The sequence below is a fragment of the Corvus cornix genome, chromosome 2 (assembly GCF_000738735.6).
Source record: "Corvus cornix cornix isolate S_Up_H32 chromosome 2, ASM73873v5, whole genome shotgun sequence".
In the NCBI taxonomy this organism is placed as follows: Eukaryota; Metazoa; Chordata; class Aves; order Passeriformes; family Corvidae; genus Corvus; species Corvus cornix.
The window spans coordinates 132,585,320-132,604,012 of NC_046333.1; the positions used below are offsets into that span (position 1 = coordinate 132,585,320).

General features: G+C 35.2%; 1 protein-coding gene across 6 annotated transcripts in view; it reads left to right on the forward strand.

Annotated features, from left to right (window-relative positions):
- The window catches only part of VPS13B (vacuolar protein sorting 13 homolog B), a 436,854-nt gene that overhangs the window by 226,116 nt on the left and 192,045 nt on the right, over window positions 1-18,693 (forward strand). For all 6 annotated transcript variants that reach the window (XM_039549957.1, XM_039549959.1, XM_039549955.1 and 3 more), the window contains exons 23-25: window positions 2,099-2,333; window positions 11,187-11,407; window positions 15,098-15,310. In XM_039549957.1, the coding sequence (XP_039405891.1) occupies window positions 2,099-2,333; window positions 11,187-11,407; window positions 15,098-15,310 (669 nt within the window). The remainder of the gene's footprint in view (window positions 1-2,098; window positions 2,334-11,186; window positions 11,408-15,097; window positions 15,311-18,693) is intronic.

Sequence of the window (18,693 nt, forward strand, 5' to 3'; positions counted from 1 at the left end):
AAATTCATGATCCAAGTCCCATTCAGTTGCTTTAAAATGAATAACAAAGAGTTCCTTGTGTAAAAAAAGAATTTCCATCAGGAATTTAAAGGGGTGAAACTGTTGTGATTCTACTTCAGTATTCTTGATACAGTAAAGTAAAATAAACCAAATGGGATCCAAAGAACTTTTCTTTAGTACAAAGCTGTAGTGAACTGTAAACAAAGTGCAAAAACTCCACTGAGTATTGAGATCTCTTCTTGAGAGTGCTTTGTAAAACATGTCCTCTAGACCCTGCTGCTGGTAATGCGAAGTATAGTATCTCTTTAAGTTGGTGGAATTTTTGGATTATTATTACCACATGGTTCGTATGTCCAGGCAGCATTTGATGTTAATCATCATAGATATGTATATATATATGTGTGTGTGTGTATGAAGAATGGGTGATTTTTTATAAACTGTTTACTCAGCAAATGCAGGGATAAAACAATAGTTATACTGATCATAAGTTCTTTTGTCATCTATTTATCATTATTTCACGATGGCTTGACCTGCAACCTATTACTAATAGACCAGAAAACGATCTAATGTGACACTGTAAAAATCTTTGCAAATTGACACAAAGACTAATTTTCCATTAAAAAAAAATCCAAATCTATTACATCTGTAACAATACACCCTAGCTTTTCATCCAGTATAAATAAAGTACACTCTGCAACCTTGGATCAATAAACTACTTATCAAAGATGTAATTAACTTCATTTTACAACTCAAACAGTTCTAAATCCAGAAACAAACACAGACTTCGTGAACCAATGTATTTATTTTTGCAAAATTCTACTTATATTTTTCTGTAGTGAATTCTTGTCAGTTTGTCTAAGCAAAAGGGCACAAAAATGCTGAAAGAAAGATGAATATCTGTGTACTCACTAGGCTGGCAAAGTACTTACAGTGCCATGGAATTCTAGCTCTATTACAAATCACTACTGTGGTCTTGAAGGCCTAATAGCCTTCAGGGAAGAGTATGAAGTACAAATCTTGGTTATTGCTTTTAAGCTGTCTTAAACGATGTCACATCGAAAGAGTGTTATGTAAGTTTGCAGCAAACCAATGTTTTTATCACAGCTACAAATAATATCTTGTCCAACAATTTGTATGCTAGGCTTTTCCAAGCAATGTGAAGAAATGAACTGAATCACAGCTTGTATTTGCTTAACAAAGCATTCAAGTGTGCAGGCTGTTGGAGCCTTTCGATATCCAGGTGCCAGAATGGTACATGTAAGAGCCAAGGAAGACTAACAGTCCGTAGCTTACATCACCTCTGAGTTAACAAGATGTGATGAGTTCTTGGTTTGGACTTGCTCAGCCTCTCTAGAAGCCCCTAAGAAAATGTCAAAATGGTCAGACATGTTTCAGGGTAACAACATTGAAAATAAAGAAAAAAAAAAAATTATTTTGTATGAAACCATATGTGCTGCTTCTTATTTGCATTGAAAAGTGGATAAAAGCTGTATAAACTTTGTCAACTTTATTACTATCTCTTTGTTTATGTGTACACCTCTCTGTTTAAAACTCAGTCACTTTTTCTCTCATTTGTGTTTTTCCTATTTTTTCTAATGATTAACTTTTTTGTACTTGCTCAATACTGTTGACTAGTAAGTAAAGGCAGAATTTTCCCTGAAACAGTTCTTTATAGAAAGTAACAGCATATAAAATTTTGACTAGTTCTAGAGACTTAGCTGTTGCTAACAAAAGCTAATGAACAGCAAAAAGTGGAGGGCTTTCTCATTCAGAACATTTTCTGACTCAATTGCACTTTGTAAAAATCTGTTGAAATGTAGATATATGTGTGTTCACTTTACATGGCAACACCTTTCTGATGAATTTACACAGCAAAAACATCCTTCTTCTTTCTCCCCTCCTATAATCATAATTTAAGAGAAAATATTATTTTCCAGCATTTTGCTTCATCTTTTCTCTTAATTCAACTAAAAGTTTAGACTATTTTCAGTCAACTGTTATGCATTAATAACTTCAGATTTTGTACCAAGGTGAATACTCCACAGTGAGGGGGAAAATAATCTATTTCTGAGAATCTTTCTTGGCTTTGTCTTTTCAGCTTGAAGTGCAGTCTTGTTGTGTATTCCTTCCAAATGACAGCCTGCCTTCTCCAAGTACTATTGTGTCAGGTGACATTCCTGGCACTGTGCGAAACTGGTACCATGGGCAGGCCAGTATGCCTGGCACACTTGTCATCTGCTTGCCCCAGATAAAGATTATGAGTGCTGGACACAAACACATGGAACCATTGCAAGAAATCCCATTTGTTGTGCTGAGACCCATCCTGGAAGAAGGTAACGTGATAAGCTCAAAAAACCTTACTCTTTCATTTCCATTTCTAAATGTTATAAAAATTATCTTCATTTTATTTTGAAAATGTCTGATTTTGTACTGCTTTTTTAGCAGAATGTTGTTATGTATTATTGATGTCTAGCGATCTTACTTACAAGGTCAGATCCATGGAAATCAACATGGAACTCATCATCAAAGAGCTACTTCTGTGATATGTTTTGTATATTTGAAACTAAAATAATTCAAAAGTTCAATTTTTACCTTCAGTGGTTTTGTTATTCAAGTTGTGGTGTATATGATGATGAGGATTTTGACACAACAGGAAGTGACAGTAAATCATGAATTCCAAGACCAAATGGAGACAGGTTAGGAAAAACTGCTCATCCCACCAAGGTCTTGCGTGTAACATTCAGACTGGACATTAGTTAAACATTCTTCACTGAGAGGGTGGTTGGTCACTGGAACAAGCTTCACAGGAAAGTAATCATGGCACTAAGCCTGTCAGAGTTCTGGATGCATCCATACAATGCTTTTAGTCATATGATTTAATCTTAGGCAGTCCAGCAAGGAGCAGGGAGTTGCACTCAGTGATCCTTATAGGTCCCTCCCAACTTGAGATATTCTATGATTCAATATAAAATGAGAAAAGAAATTCATAAGTATAGCAAACTGTCAAAAGAAAAGAATGAGACTTTAATGGTCATCCTGATAGGCAACAGTTGTGTTCTGTGTTGTGACTTAGGAATTGTAGCAAGGATTTTGTAGAGATTTGAAGAAAAAAATTGTAAAGGTTGAGGAAAAGTACAGTAGTTCTTATTTGAAAAGCTAATATTTGATAGGGGTTTGAGTTGTAGACCAGCTTGAGGGAAGATTCAGCTTTTAACATTCTGCAACTGATTGAGAAATGAAAGGAGGAGATAAGCTGATAAGGACCTAGCAAGTGAAAACAAGTTGCTTATGTTCAATATTTTTTACTGTGTTTTGTTTTTTTAATGGAGCCCTTAGAAATGATCAGAATAAATGGTAAATGGACTTGCAGCAGTGTTCTGAAGAAATACTGATGTAAAAATCTTGTTCTATATATATTTATATGAAAACTTGTGTACTGGAAATAGGTGAGGCAAATATTCTGAACCATCTTGAGCCTTGGGTTCCAGGTTTGTTTTAAGGACTTTGATGAGACCTAGGCTCACAACCCAAGTTATAGATTTCATGGAAATGCCAGTATTTGTGGTATACCTCCAGCCAGCAGCTCTGGCTGCACACAGCCCCTCACTCCTCCTCTCTGGTGGCCTGGAGGAGAGAATCAGGTCAAAAGTGAGAATGCTTAGGGTTTGAGATAAAGACAGCTTAATAGGTAAAGTAAAAGCTGCAGGTGCAAGCAAAAGCAAAACAACAAATTAATTTGCTACTTCCCGTCAGTAGGCAGGTGTTCCAGCCTTTCTGTTTGGTTGGTTTCTTTGGTTATTTGGGGTCAGCTGTCCAGGCTGCGTCCCTTCCCAACTCCTCATGCACCCTCACTTTCCTTGCTGGTGGAGCAGTGTGAGAAGCAGGAAACACCTTAAGCACTGTCCAGCAATAACTAGAACATACCCATACTATCCACAGTTTTCAGCACAAATCCAGAACAGTACCATACCAACTACTATAAAGAAAGTTAGGTCTATCCCAGACAAAACCAGGGCATTGGTGTACAGTTAGTTACCAATGTTAGTTCATTGTTCTATTCTCAAAATGTATTCTTTAGAAAGAATTCTTGCTGTTTCGTGTATTCATTCTAAGATGAAGAGAGGGAGATGCAGCAATTGTTCCATTGCTTTTGTGACAGCATTTTCTGAGAAAATTACTCTGTTTTCTGTGTACTTACTGCTGAAATATAAACAATTTAAAGGGCATGAAAAATTGAGTCAAAATCACATTCAAGAGCTAGTCCTGCTACTGCATCTGAAATTTGTTTGGATTTATAACATTGTGTTTCTTCTCCCTTTGGTCTGCCACTTACATTGGATTCTTCTTCTTTCTGTATTTTACCTTAAGTCATGGCAACGGAGATAAAACTGTAGTTTTTAGTATTGAAAGTCATATTAGAGGTGCTGCCAAATGAAAAGAAAAAAAGTTTAAAAGAAAGAGAGAAAGGTATATGTGTTTTTCCTAATAACTTTCAGTAGGAATGATCTAATTTGCTAAGCACAGTGACAGAGAGAAGATAAATTTAACCAAAGTCTTTTGTTTGTTTTAAACTGATGATGTAATTTAAACCATTTAAGAAAGTAAAAAGTCATTTGAATTTTGTCAGACCCAGATTTGAGGGAAAGATCCTAGTGAGAGAAAAGAATCCCCCTGGTTGGGATAAAGCCTATGGTAAGGAATTTATTTGTGTGTGGCTTTCTGCTCTGGGAGTAATGCCAAACAGAAGTTCTCACAATCTTGATATTTTTGATTCTCTAAAGGAGCCATTGCCTTCTCCCATGCCAAGACTCTCTCTTAAAGAGATTATTTCAAAGTTTTTTCAAAGCTTTAAAGTCACCTTCTTTGTTTCTTCCCCTGTAGAGGTAAATAATTTTTATGGACTTGTATTGTGAAAGTCTCTTAATTTGCCTTCTGTCTTTGAGCAAGACTTCAGGGACACTGTTATTCTTCAGACATGCTACCATCTCTCAGAAATTATATTTAGTCAACATTGCTTTTCCATTGTTTGGATCATTCCTTCTTTATTAAGAGGCTATAAGTAAAAGGCTTTTTCATAAGGGTGTGTTGTTACTTTTAAGGAAGCTGTGTGCTCACTGATGTATTTTTCTTATTACATGAAAGACTAAAAGCGGAGAAAAAGGGACCATATTCCTACTGTCATTTGGGAATATTTCATCCTACTCAGATACTTACTGACCTCAAGATGTCAACATAATGTAAAAATAGCTTATACACTATCCCACAATCCCATTTTTCCATTTGTTTTCAGTGTTTTGCTGCATCTCTGAGGTAATTTTAGTTTGTAGGAATACTTTAAAGAACATTTAAAGTACTTTTACAGTACTTCCATTCAGAAACGTAATGTAGCTCAGTCATCCTAAATAACTAAGTAATCCATAAATGGATTTATCTATGTAAAGAATGAAATATTCATTTGAACTTCCGTTGAATAACAAATACAATTAAGTAAGGTATTGAATCACATTGAGTATTATTTTAATAATAAATAAATGAAATTATCAGATAGAGATCCATGAGGTAGTGGTATTTACTGAAGATGTTAAAGTAGAATCACAAAATCATAGAGCCTGGAAGGCCAGGTTGGAAATGACTTGAATGATCATCTGGTCCAAACTTGAATGGCAAAGGGACCTAAGATGGCATTATCCAACACCCTGCTCATTTGCTTCTTGAAAGCCTGCACTCTAAGGAGGCTGTTCTGGTTAATGATTGTTCTTACTGTAAAAACTTCCTTATATCAATATTAAATCTCTCCCAGTGCAACTTGTACCTGTTGCCCCTTGTCTTCTCTGTTTTGACACCTTGTAAAGAGGAGGACCTCTGTCCTATTTGTAACTGCCCTTTATGTAAAATAGTTACTGAGAAGAAAGTAAATAGTTAGAAACTCAGTTTGAGCAAAACTGAAATGTTTAGAGAGGTGCTTAGAGTGAGTTGTGACTTTCCGTGCACATCTAACTTCAAATACTTGACAATTCCTCTGTATAATCTCCAAGTTGCAACCTACAGCAATAGGATAAAATGTGGTAAATATAGTTGGACAACATATGTTGCTGTGGTCAGAACTTCTGGACTGCCAAGTGGTCTTCCAAAAGTCTAAACTCTTATAACAGGAAAACAAGCTGAAGACATGAAGGGAACTTTTGCTTCAGGTAAAGCACTGTTTTAGAGTAATGATGAAAATTTTTAGTATTGATGAAATTCTCCTGTGTTTAGAAGTTTACATTTTGAATTATATTAGTTAATGTTTTTAAAATAATATTAATTAATTATTAATATAATAATATTCCTCTTTGGGTTCATAGTAGTAAATTTTATTAATTTATCTTCGTAAAAATGTTTGCTTATGTCGGATACAGTAAGATACAGATCTTTAGGTAAGACACAGTAAAATACTTTTAGAAAGCAGTGTTCAACATATCTTAAAATTGCTGATACTGCTGGTAATCATACTCATATTTTCAGGTGGATAGCTATATACTGACAGTCATGTGAATCACTGTATTCCAAATATTTAAATTTGAAAGATGGCTTTTGTTTGTGAAATAAGACAGATTATATATCTTCACAGAATTTTGTAATATATGTTTAAACTGAATATATTGTCAAGTGACTTACAGGGAAATAGGAAATTAGGGCTACATAGATTTCAACCTGAAAACAGAAGCTAAATATTTTAAGTAGAACAGCAGTATGTTGGCGTTCTTAGAAGTTACCAGCTTGCATTAGATTTTAAAAAATGTTTACCTATAAATTTACAGAAATTATTTTTTCAGTTATTATATTTAAGATAAATATTTGGCATTAAAATAGTGTGCTGTTTCTCAGAAGGGTTTGTGTGTGACCTTAAAGATTATCTATTTCCAACCCCCCTGCCAAGGGCAGGGACTCTTCACTAGACCAGGTTGATCAGAGCCCAATCCATCCTGGCTGTGAGCACTTTCAGGGATGGGGCATCCACAACTTCTCTATGCAACCTGTTCCAGTGTCTTGCTACTCTTGTAGTGAATAATTTCTTTTTTATATCTAATCTAAATCTACCTTCTTTTGGTTTATTTGAGTTTATATTCAATGTCGCCATCTGTAATAGTAATTACTATATTTAATTTACATTATGATAATGCCTTGTAAAATTAGTTCTCACATTTGAGAAGCTGGGATTATGCAGACATAGAACTACTTCCCTGTTGCATGATTGGGAGGATGTAGAAGTGACCTAACATGTAGTGATTGCAGTATCTTTTTTTTAAACATTGCATGTCACATGAGAATGAGGGCTTTAGAAATGCACATAAAGAGCCTGCAGTGTGGGTAGAGAAAGGGAAATGAAGACAGAGTAGTCAGGTTGCTTTTTAAGGATTGCAAGGGATACTACTATTAAGCCTGGGAATAGATCCCAGAGCACATGCATGATAAAGCTTTCATGATCTCTCTCCTACCATTACTAATTTTAAACAAAAAAAATTCCTCTTTTGTAGAACTGTCAGCATCATATACACAGCATTGTGTACAAATACCGCATTTCCAATCTGGTTTTTAAAATAAAGATAAGTAGTACATAAAAATGAGAGCAAGTGTAACAATTATTAGTAGTTAAGTACATTTATCAATATTGTATGTCATGCATATGGAAAGTCTCATTATGAACATGAGTAATTAACTCTAGCAAAGAAACAAAGGGCGTCAATAAGTACCAGAGAAAGCTCTAGCACACACCAAATTATTTATTTATATATTGGAAAAATAATTCAAAAATTCTGTAGGAAAGTAGTCTTTCCAAACTACTGCAAGTAGCAGATAAATGGTACATGGCAGTTCATTTAAAATTGTCCGATAGTTGGCTCAGTCAACTGCCAAATACCTGAAAGTGGTATTTATAAATTTAAGAAGTTATCAAAGCAGTGGAAATAAATAAATTTTCAAATACATATCAGTGATGATGCTCTAAGAAATTAAAAATAAAAATTTATGATAGTAGTAGGGCAGGAATTAACCAGAGTCTTCACGGTAGTAGGGGTCTTTCATGTGTATATTTTATAGTATTTACATAATAGTTGTTGGGTGCACTATAGTGTCACTGAAGGCAATTCCAGTTTTTCCAATTTACTTAAAATATTTCAGAATTTCATCAATTAGGTGACAAAATAATAGTATACGTAGATGGGAAGGTTAGATGTAGAGAAAATTCTGCTAAATGCGGCACTGATTTTCCTTCCTACCAAGAAATCATCCTTTAAATTATGGGAAAATCCTATAAGCAATGTTGCTTTTGATGTTTAGATGCTTTGAAGTAATTTTTTTAATAGTTTCATAAAACAAATTTGCAAATGAATGAAGGTACATTTTTTTTTGAAAAACAAATAAGACATAGGTACAACAGCAAAACAAGGATTTATCAGGTGCACAGTTCCAGTAGTGTTAGGACAGGCACATAGTGTATACAGAGCTGAATAAGAGGTAATTGATGACATCAGGGGGAATTTTATAGTTTTATATTCACTGTATCTTTACTAGAGTGTTTTTTTCAACATACTGTGGTTTCTGTACATTGATAAAATTTTATCAGTGTTTTCCTTTTAAGGTATATCATGTGTGCAGTCTAGGAGAGCTACCATTCATTTTTTTCCTTAGATATTCCTTCTTTCTAATCCATGAAATATAAACTATCTTAATTTACTGTGGTGGTCACAGAGAAAAACGAAGTTCATATATAATAATTAGAAACTTGTCATTGGAGTTGGCTTTGCATTTAATTTTTTCCCATCTACTACAATTATTTTTTTGTCTTTTCTTGGCTGTCTGAACTTGGAAAAAAGCACAAATTAACTGCTTCAAAACTTTTAATCTGTAAACCTTTCGAAAATATTTTCAAGTTACTTTGAACTGAATTCTTCAGTATGTAATAGCTTCAAAATAAACTACTGAAGTTTTCAGTTTGTTCTTAGGATGAGACACATAGGATTTTCTGATACATACTTCTGACTATATAAATTTATTGCTGAAGCCACCTGTGGAAGAAAAAATAGAAGTCTTACTAAAATAATACGGTAAAAAGATTTTGGAATGAAGCTTTCTTTTCATTTCAGATCCCTTCTAATTTCTTTAAATAATCACAGTTACCAGTTGGTGCTATTTCTTAGGTTATGATTTCTCAGCAGGACAGTACTGACTGTAGGTCACACCAGGCAGCAAACACACTCTTCATATATTCTTTAAAAACACTGGTTTGAATTTTTTGTTGTCCCATGAGACCCAAGGGGCCTATCCCAGTGTACCTTTGTCTACCATTTTCTCCTCTGGTTCTCAAGACTTGCTCCCATGCTTCTGGGGTATTAGATTAATTTGGACTCTTCTTATCCAAGACTTAGGCCAAAATTTTGAAAAATGAAACCTCATACCAAATAACTTTCTGAATTTTCCTGTAGGAAGGAGAACTTTTCTCCTTCACTTTCTCCAGATGAATGTTCTCCATACAAAGATGAAGACTGTTTCAGGCATGGCTGAGGTTTGTGGATGCTCACCAGCCTGCTGTGTTTGAATCTGACACTGCATCCAGCTGCTTTTACATTACTTCATACTGGGACAGGCAGTTTCTCTTGGTAGATTGAAAATTCCCATGCTGGGCACACACTCTCTGTTGTTCAAGTTGTGACAAAAAGGCACAGCTTCCTCAGTAGAAAATCTGATAAATGGGATGAAGGCTTTCTTTAAAGAAAACAAAACTAAACAAAAGAAACCCCAAAGGCTCCCTGAAATATTATTATGTTCTTAGACCGCTGAAGAGCAAAAGCCTGTATCTGTTTCAGGTAAAATTAGAATTATCCATATATCTTTCATTGCCTTATTTTCCTCACTTTTGAGTATTCTTTGGGTTTTGGTTCAGTGTTTCTCCCAGAACCTAATTTTTTTTTTTCTCTGGCACCTGGTTATCATATGTGAGATTGTATTTGGTTTACATGGCAAGGTTTTGGTAGTGGGGTGGACTGCAGGGCTGACGTCTGTGAGAACATTCCAGAATCTTTTCTCATGTCCAACAGAGCCAGTTCCAACCGGCTCTAGATGGACTTTCCCAAGTTGAGTCTGTTCTGCCCATGAACAATAGCAGGTGAATTATTTCTCCCTGTCTTCCAGGCTTTTGTTATATTTTCTCTTCTAGTCCAGCGAGTAAGGGGAGTGATAACAGCAGCTGTAGTGGGTTTCTACACTCAGCCAGGGTCAACTCACCACAGGAATTCTGTTTCAAGTTCTCTAATCTGTGTGCTCAGTTTCCCTCAATTCTAGCTGGTAGAGCTGTGGAAAATTTCCCTTCACCAGAAGGAGTTCCTATTAGCCCTTTAAAGAACTACCGAAATAGTTCTGTGATCCTGCTTTGGAAACTTTTATGTTTCATCTATTGACAACCTAAAGAAAACTGATTGTACGGAAGCTGTAGGCATTTTGTTGTTCAGCTGTGCATTGCCAATTCCCTTGCTGATTATTCTTCATAATGATTCTTGGTAGGATGCCAGAAATGTCTCTGGGTAGGCTTCCTCCTAAATACAAGAAATCAAGCCCTAAGTGTATGTCCATAATAATTTGTTTTTATAAAATCCATCACCATTCTGTTCCTAAGAAGTTAAGTGAGACAGTGGAAAGAGCTGCACTGTGAGCATTGGGATAGGCTTCACTCTGTGGCATCACTGTGTTGAGGTACAACCTGTAGACTTTTTGAGGAAAGAATTCACGTTTTTAGTATTACAACCTGTAAATAGGTATAAGTATATAGTAGAAGGAATTGCCTCTGAATTGCATCGATAATGCTGAAAAAAGTGGGGAGTGGTTTCTGGATATTCTTCACTTTGAGGAAAATGGTATGAAGCAGAAGAATTTCATTAAAGTTGTTCACAATTTGGAGTTAAAATTCCCAATGGATTTCAGTTTTTAGAAGTTGTAAAAAATTTATTGCTATTGTTTAGATTTTGAAGTATAACATGGAACTGATGGTTGAATTATATTTATGAGAGTTTGGGATCAATTTAATGGTTGTTGATTGCACTTGCTGACTTCAAAGGTGGTTTAGAATAAGGCCTTTGCTAGCTGTGTGAAATTATTACCCTACTTTTTATTAAGCAACTGTTTAACTGTTTTCCCTTCTTTTTAATCACTAGGTGATGCTTTTCCATGGACAATTAGTCTGCATCATTTTAGTATATATACTCTTCTTGGACAACAAATGACACTTAATTTAGTAGAACCAATGGGCTGTACTTCTACTTTAGCTGTGACTTCGCAGAAACTGCTTGCTTCAGGGCCAGAATCCAGACACTCATTTGTCGTCTGCCTCCATGTTGACCTTGAATCCCTTGAAATAAAATGCTCCAATCCCCAGGTTGGTACATTTAATTGATTTATGAAAGGAAATTTAAAAAAACTTGATTTAAGTAAGACGGATCTGCATTTTCGTGAAGAGGGTCTCTATCTTAATTTTTTTTTTAACTGGGCCATCAAGATCAAGATGCTTAGATTGAGATTTGCTTTGAAGCTTTCTCAACTTTTGTAATTTAAACTCTTCTCCAAATGTAATAGCTGTAGTATAAATGCATCTTTTGGCTGATGGAGCTAAATTAATTGCAGATGTACCACTAAATGCTATGATACTGTTCTGCTGTCACTGTGGATTCTTATATTGAAGTGGTTTAATGTAATTTTTTTTGCTACATTTTCACAGAACTAACATATCTTTGAACCTAATGTGTTTTTTAGGCAAGCAATGGTATTCTACAGTAAAGGGAAGAAAAAACAGATGAATGCATGTAAACAAAAGCTACCACCTCATTTGTGTTTATTAGAAGGAAAAGGTGTTCTTAGATTTTTCAGAAAGTACACCTAGTATTTTAATGACTTGGACCTAGTTTGATGTAGTTTCAAATAGAGTAGGTGTTTAATAATATTAAAAGTGGAATGGCATTGTTATAAGTGCAAGTCTTACCTAAATGTGAGTTGAGAACTAAAAAGAAAATTGAAAAAGACAATATTTTTCAAGCATTCCTATTAAAGTGTAATTGAGTAATTTGTTTTGCAAACTAAGAAAATACTTCCACTAAAAAATTGAAACTCTAAGCTCCATATAAATCATATTATGAGCATAATGACATGTTAAAGTGAAGTCGTAGTATGGAATATTAGGTCAAATGTTGTTGTCTTAAAGGATGTCCTTGTACACTGTGATCTTATTAATTTACTGCAGTATTCTAATGACTGAAAAGATACAGACAAATTATTTGAGTCTACTAAAGGTTCTTGAACCCTTGACTTTCCCCCTTTACATGTGCCTTACTTGTCCTTTCTGCTCTACTTATGCAAAAGGGAAGAAAAAAAAGCAATCAGTCTTCTTTAACCAGATGTCGAAGAACAGAAGATGAAAAATACAGTTACATAAACAGCATTTGATAGTTATAAATTCACAGTAGAGTAACTACGAAATTTGATTCCTTACAATGACAGGCTGTATTTTTTCTATAGATGACAGCCTTAAACTAGGTGAAATTTGGTGAATTTGTTAAATGGTAGCAAAGGTGAAGTATTATATTTATATGACTATTATGATTTAATATGAAACCATGTTCTGATGGTTGTAAAGTCTGTAGATACTTCCAGTGTGCAAAATTGCCAGGATATTGTCTTTGGTTGTAGTTTTCAATTTTGTAGTAATGTGTTATTTTTAAAGTATAAAATGCTGTAACATATTGAGCTTTACAGATTTTGCCAAGTAGTCAGTGGGGTCTTATTGAATTATGTGTGGTTTTGCTGAGGAGGGGGTGGAAGCAGTGAGAGGGGAAAGCCTTTTTTACCAAATACTGGCAGTTATCCTTTTTGTCCTGCCATTTTTCTTCTCTTAAATAGCATGTTCTAAAAATAATTATTATATATTAACTGTTATGCTCAAAAATACTTAGAAAGGAGGGAGGCCTTACACTTACACTAGCTGTTCTCATATAATCAGAAATGTATTGGCAAATTATTGAGACTACACATTTGAAAACGGGCAACTAACGAGAGAAGTAGAAATCCTTCTATTTTAATCAGTAACAACCAATGGAGTGCATTAAAAATAACCAAAGATGTGACTTTATCTGAAGTTTTGAAATTTTATTTACATGTAGACAAGTGCCATCTTTTTTGTTTAAATGAGGTTTTATTCTGAGGCTTTTTGGTATTTTTTTACCTTTCAACATAACTCCATGAAAATCATCTCCCTCTAATGAAAGTGTGCATTTTTGTTTGATGAACTTATTTTGTCCCTAGTTTCAGAGCAGGATAGAGTATTTTGATCATACTACTTGGTTGGCTGGTTGCTGGTAATGTTCAGAGACATGGCTATTACTGTCTGAAATAGCTACTCTTTCAGAGTGGCTAGAAAGATTCTAGCCTGAACAATTTTAAAAAATCTCCCTGACAAGATAAGTAATTATTAGCTTTAATGATTATGATTACTGCAACCCCAGTAAGATTTAAACCTTTCAGTGTTGGATTAACTGATGACAAACCTCTTCACCTTGCTGTATGAGCATATATGTAAACACAAGTTCCTTCTTTTGCATTACTTTGTGCCTTTAGGAACAGTAGCACAAATAATTTTCTGAAAGCCCTGCTTCATTAAAAACAAATATACCTTAAGTTATCCTTTGGTTTCTTCAAAAAAAATTGGGACATGGGGAAATTGCAAGCATGCATGATTTGGATATCTGCCTGTATTCTATTAAATTTCTAGAGATAACTTTTGCCAGCAAAGTGTCAACAGCAGTTAATGTTATATTAGTCAATCAATTGGGTGGATGCTACATTAGTTAGTTACATTAGGACATTAGTTGAGCTTCCTGCATTACATGGAAAAGACTCAGGAAAACTTTGAAATTAGAATTTGGTAATCTAAAGGTTACCAGTGCCTATCAGAGCGCTACAGACACAAAATACTTTCGAGTATAACTGAAAGAGCTCTTCATCACCGCTGGAGTTGTTCGTCTGTAGATTGCTCTGTGTATGAAGAAAAAAATGTACTGTGAAGTTTATCTCCTCTAAGGAAAATTCTGTCAAAAGATTATATGACCTGCTCTGTGTAAACCTGGAAACTTCAAAAGAAAATCCAAGATGAATTAAGAAGGTTTTTATAAAATTCCAGCATTTCACCTCTTAAGGAAGGACTGCAGCATGTACTTTGAGACTTCATCACACATTCTCACGCACAAAATCAAGTACTGTTTTCTATCAAATGTAGATTGACAGCAGTATTTTTTTGCATCTGTTCTGCCCACATAAGAAGCCAGCTTCATAGAGCAGAAGTGTCCTGAGGCTTAAAGTTCTTACAAATATGAGAATTTCAGTTTTTTATAATGGCAACTTGGGTATGGTATCCAGCTGTGAATCTGCTTATATATTATTTTCAGTTTTCTCTGACCTTTTTTTATACAGTATATTCCAGTATGTTGTCATACAAACTCCATGATTAATGCCTATTTACAAAAACTTGTGTAAATATCTTAGAACTTAGTCAAACAATGTGCAAGTTAAACAATGTGTTTCTGAATATTGGAATGACATATACCAGGAGACTATTGAGTTTGGTAGTGAACATTCTTCCAAAGGCAGATCAATTTCACATGCTGCATGCAATCATTATTTTAATACAATTTGAATGATTAATTTTTCATTGTTAATTTTTGATAAAGTTTATGTTTGCCTTTTCCTAGAGACAGTATCTGTACATGTGAAATATATGATAAATTACCTTTGCTTAATTGTTAAAATTTCTATTAGTAAAAGTTTTACAAGACCATGTTGTTATGTTTTTGAGCTATGCACCATATGTTTACAGAAAGCAAAGATTATTTTTATCAAAGTCACTATACTGTAACTGATGTTTATTATTTTATTAGCAATGTAGTTGCTTATCAGAACATTATAAATGGTGAGAAGTTCAGTTCTGCTATATTACAAGTCTCTGTGGAGGACTTTGATAATTTTTCCTTCATCTCATTACGAAAAGCGTCATCCTAAGATTAAGTTTTATTTTGTCCCTTAGGTGCAGCTTCTGTACGAACTGGCTGAGATCACAAGTAAAGTTTGGAATAAAATTCAGAGGAAAGGAGTTCTACATCAATCTGTGTCTTCTGTCTATACTGAAACCATGACAGGACCTGCTCCTCCTAGTTCTCCAGTTAAAAGTAGCATTGGTACCATTCTACCAGATACCAGCACATACAGTCCATCTGCTGACATTGGTACCACTACAGAGGTATTATTATTTCTTAAAAAAATTTGTTGATTGAGTTCTGACCTACAAAATGTGGTGGTGTGCAGTCAAGGAAGAATCAGAAAAATCAGAAAGAGTAGTAGAGTCCAGGTGGAAAGTAACTTTGCCCCAATAAACTAATGATGAATACTTTATTAGTCATTTTGGCAGAACAAAAGAGAGAGAAAAACCATTTGCTGTATTGGGCCTATATTTATTATTTGTCTGTATTGTTTCTTTTGAAGTGAGTGCATATTAGCTTGTGGCACAAAACTGTGGTTAGTGTGTTCAGGTCAAGAAGCATAAGCCGTTTTTCAAGTCCAGAATTAGTAGAATAGTAAGTGTTGTTTTGGAAATACCTGTGCTACTTGTGAGCCATTCCAAGTAGTGAGCCAGTCACTCTGATGCCTGGGTCAGTAGATAGCTGCTGTGTGTAAATTGTATTGGCAACCAGGAGAGGTACCTGGGCTGTGAAGGCTTCCAAGGTTGGCATTGTGCCCAGCTGTGTGCTCACCCCACCTCCATCCAGCCACTGTTAAACCACAATGCCATCTATGAGCTACTCCTGAAGCTCAGTCCATTCGCCTCTCTCAGCTGTCCAAGTCTTAGAACTGCTTTTGTAGCTCAGTCACATGAGCATTTGGGTATGCATCTTCAGATATAAGTTTGGCCACTCAGTTTTATGTATTTCTGCTTCCTTAATTTACAACACTGTGTAACTGCCAGGGGCAGTCTGGTACCTGATCATAATGTCCGTGTGTGCCTAAGACTATAAAATATTCGAGGCAGGGGGAGGAGTCCTGTGCTGTACTGAGGAAAGGAGGCTAATTCCTTTATCAGCATGAATGCAGTGTTAAAATTCATCCATGAGTATCATTAGCTGTAAGTCACCAGGTAGCTGGTAATAGAGTAGAATGGGTGGTCATAGGAAGCTGTACAACTGCACAGGCATAGCATTCGTGGTTTTCTTAGTGCCCGTCAGGTTTACTAGTTAAAATAGTGAGTTAATCTTGTTTGTGCTACAGGAGAGTCAAAAATGTGTAAGATGAGTTGAAGGTATCCCAGGGTATCACATATTTGCAGTTCTTTGTTTTTAACATAAATCTATTAGAACGTGGGGAGACTTTTCTGAATGACTGGGTTTCAGTCTCAGGAGAACCCCATCAACTTTAGAGACACCACATAGAACAGTTCTGAAATACAGGCAGATACACAATAATTTGAATTCTGAGTGCAATTACGAATTCAACATTTGGTCATGATTGGTTTAGCCCTATGTATAGTTTATATTAATTCCCAGGTTTGGGGAAAGTGAAATGGTGATTGCTAGTGCCTACTTTTTATATGCATCATACACACACACCCCCCAAAGAGGCAACTGACGTTAAAAGGTCTTTGAGCTAGAGTTTCATTTATTAAATTGTTCCACTAAAATGTTTCTGGATTATTTGAGTAGCCTTGGTTTTGGTGTATTTCTATGTGTGCATGATTGCAGTTGTGAAAAATTTTGCCATGGATACAGAATTAAAGGTAAGCAATAATAGTAAGAAAACAATGTGGTCACAAAAATAGTATTTTTCCACCTACTCACATCAAATCAATTTCTCATTGAAATCAGAAACCACCAGCTTTATAAATAACAATTTGGTTTTGATCCTCTATATGGACAGCAGTATTTGGAGTACATGCTGTACTTGGAGCATTAATTGAAACTATTCAGTAATTGTTTTAATCCATATGTTACCAAGATTATTTTGGTAATATGGGTCCAAATTCAGTGCTCACATCCTACCCTTTTGCAAAATGTTTTCCATCATTTATTTAATTTTCTTCCTATTCTCAACAAATGTTATTCACTAGCTAGATAATTTTTCTCCTAAAAATTCTAAATTATCTAAATGAAGCTTAGTGAATTACTGAACAAGGGACAACATTAGAATAGAGTAATTAAATAATAATAGATATTTCTATAGGTTTGACTTAGAGAAATTTTCCAGAAGTTATTTATCAGACTATTTTGTTTATATATTTCGATGGTTTTGAGCCTTGAAATCTTGAAATCTGTCAAACAGAAAATGCTTTGCTGCCATAGCTATGGGATTTTTTAAGTTTAGAGATTTTATAGTTACTGTGTTTTGCTCTGTGGGAGACACATGATTATTTTTAAAGCTTCTTTCAGCTGCAACAGACTTGCTATAAAAGAAGAAAGCAAACTTGCACAACTGTTTATATCAAATAGCAAAAAAAAAAAGTAGTTTGTTTATGTGATTTGTGAATGATTTATATTTTAAGCTGTGTCTAATTCTTTTCTTGCTGACAACTTGATGTGAGCACCACGCTCTGATGTGGATAAAGCTACCTAGGCTTACTGACTTTTTAGCCTGGATGGTGGTAGGACAGGGAAGCATGAGTGAGAGGCTTAAATACTGGAGGCTGGAAACAGTTAATCATTTTTACCATCCCTGCCTTGGAAAAGGTAAGGTAGTACAGACTACAACAGGCCACTTGTTACTGTTTACTTAAGTACAAACAGTGGTAGAAGTGTTTAGTCCTTGGGGAAATTCAGTGATTGAGCAAGAACGCAGAAGTTATTTTGATAAGGCATAGCATTAGTGTGGCCAAACTGTGATCATCCCTGAGCTTTAGGCAGGCCAAGGATGAAGGCCTTATATGTTTGGATCTTCCTGATGAACAAAGATAAATTCTGGTAAGAAAATAAACTCAGTATATTGGTCAATTTGCAACAATTGGTAAAAGAATTAAATTGTATATTTTAGGACTTGGCATGAGAAGTTGTGGGAAAATAGTTCAGGGTTTCTGACTCTGGCTTGATTTTTCAGTAGATCTGGAAACAGAGCAGAAAAGTAATGCATAAACATATTTAACAATAACATGCTGGGTGCTGAAAATCCAAAATGAACATTGAAATTCCATGAGAAACAAGAGCACAGTCTTTCTTCTTATTTTGGTTTCTTAGTTTTTCACTGCAAAAAAATTCTGAGAATTTGAGCTTATTGGGGGGGGGAGGGGGAAGATGTCAGCTACTGCAGACTATCAGTTTTTCAGGCACTTTGACTCTGCCTAATGGTTGTGGTTACAGTGCCATGAACAGAAGGCCAAGAAGAAATGCAATGTCTTCCATTTCTTTTGCCTCCCAAAGGACAGTCATGCAACATGTTATATCTGTCTTCAGAGGAGCATCTGCCACTCACGAAGAGAATGGGCCAATTCAACCTTTACACATTTACGTGTTTAATGGCAGAAAAAATGTAGGTAGTATGTTGAAGTTAAACTGTTGAAGTAGGCAGAGGCAGTACCATGTCACCTCTGACAGGGACAGGGTGTTGAGCAGCTGGGGATGTCTCTTGACAAGCTCTGCAGCTGCC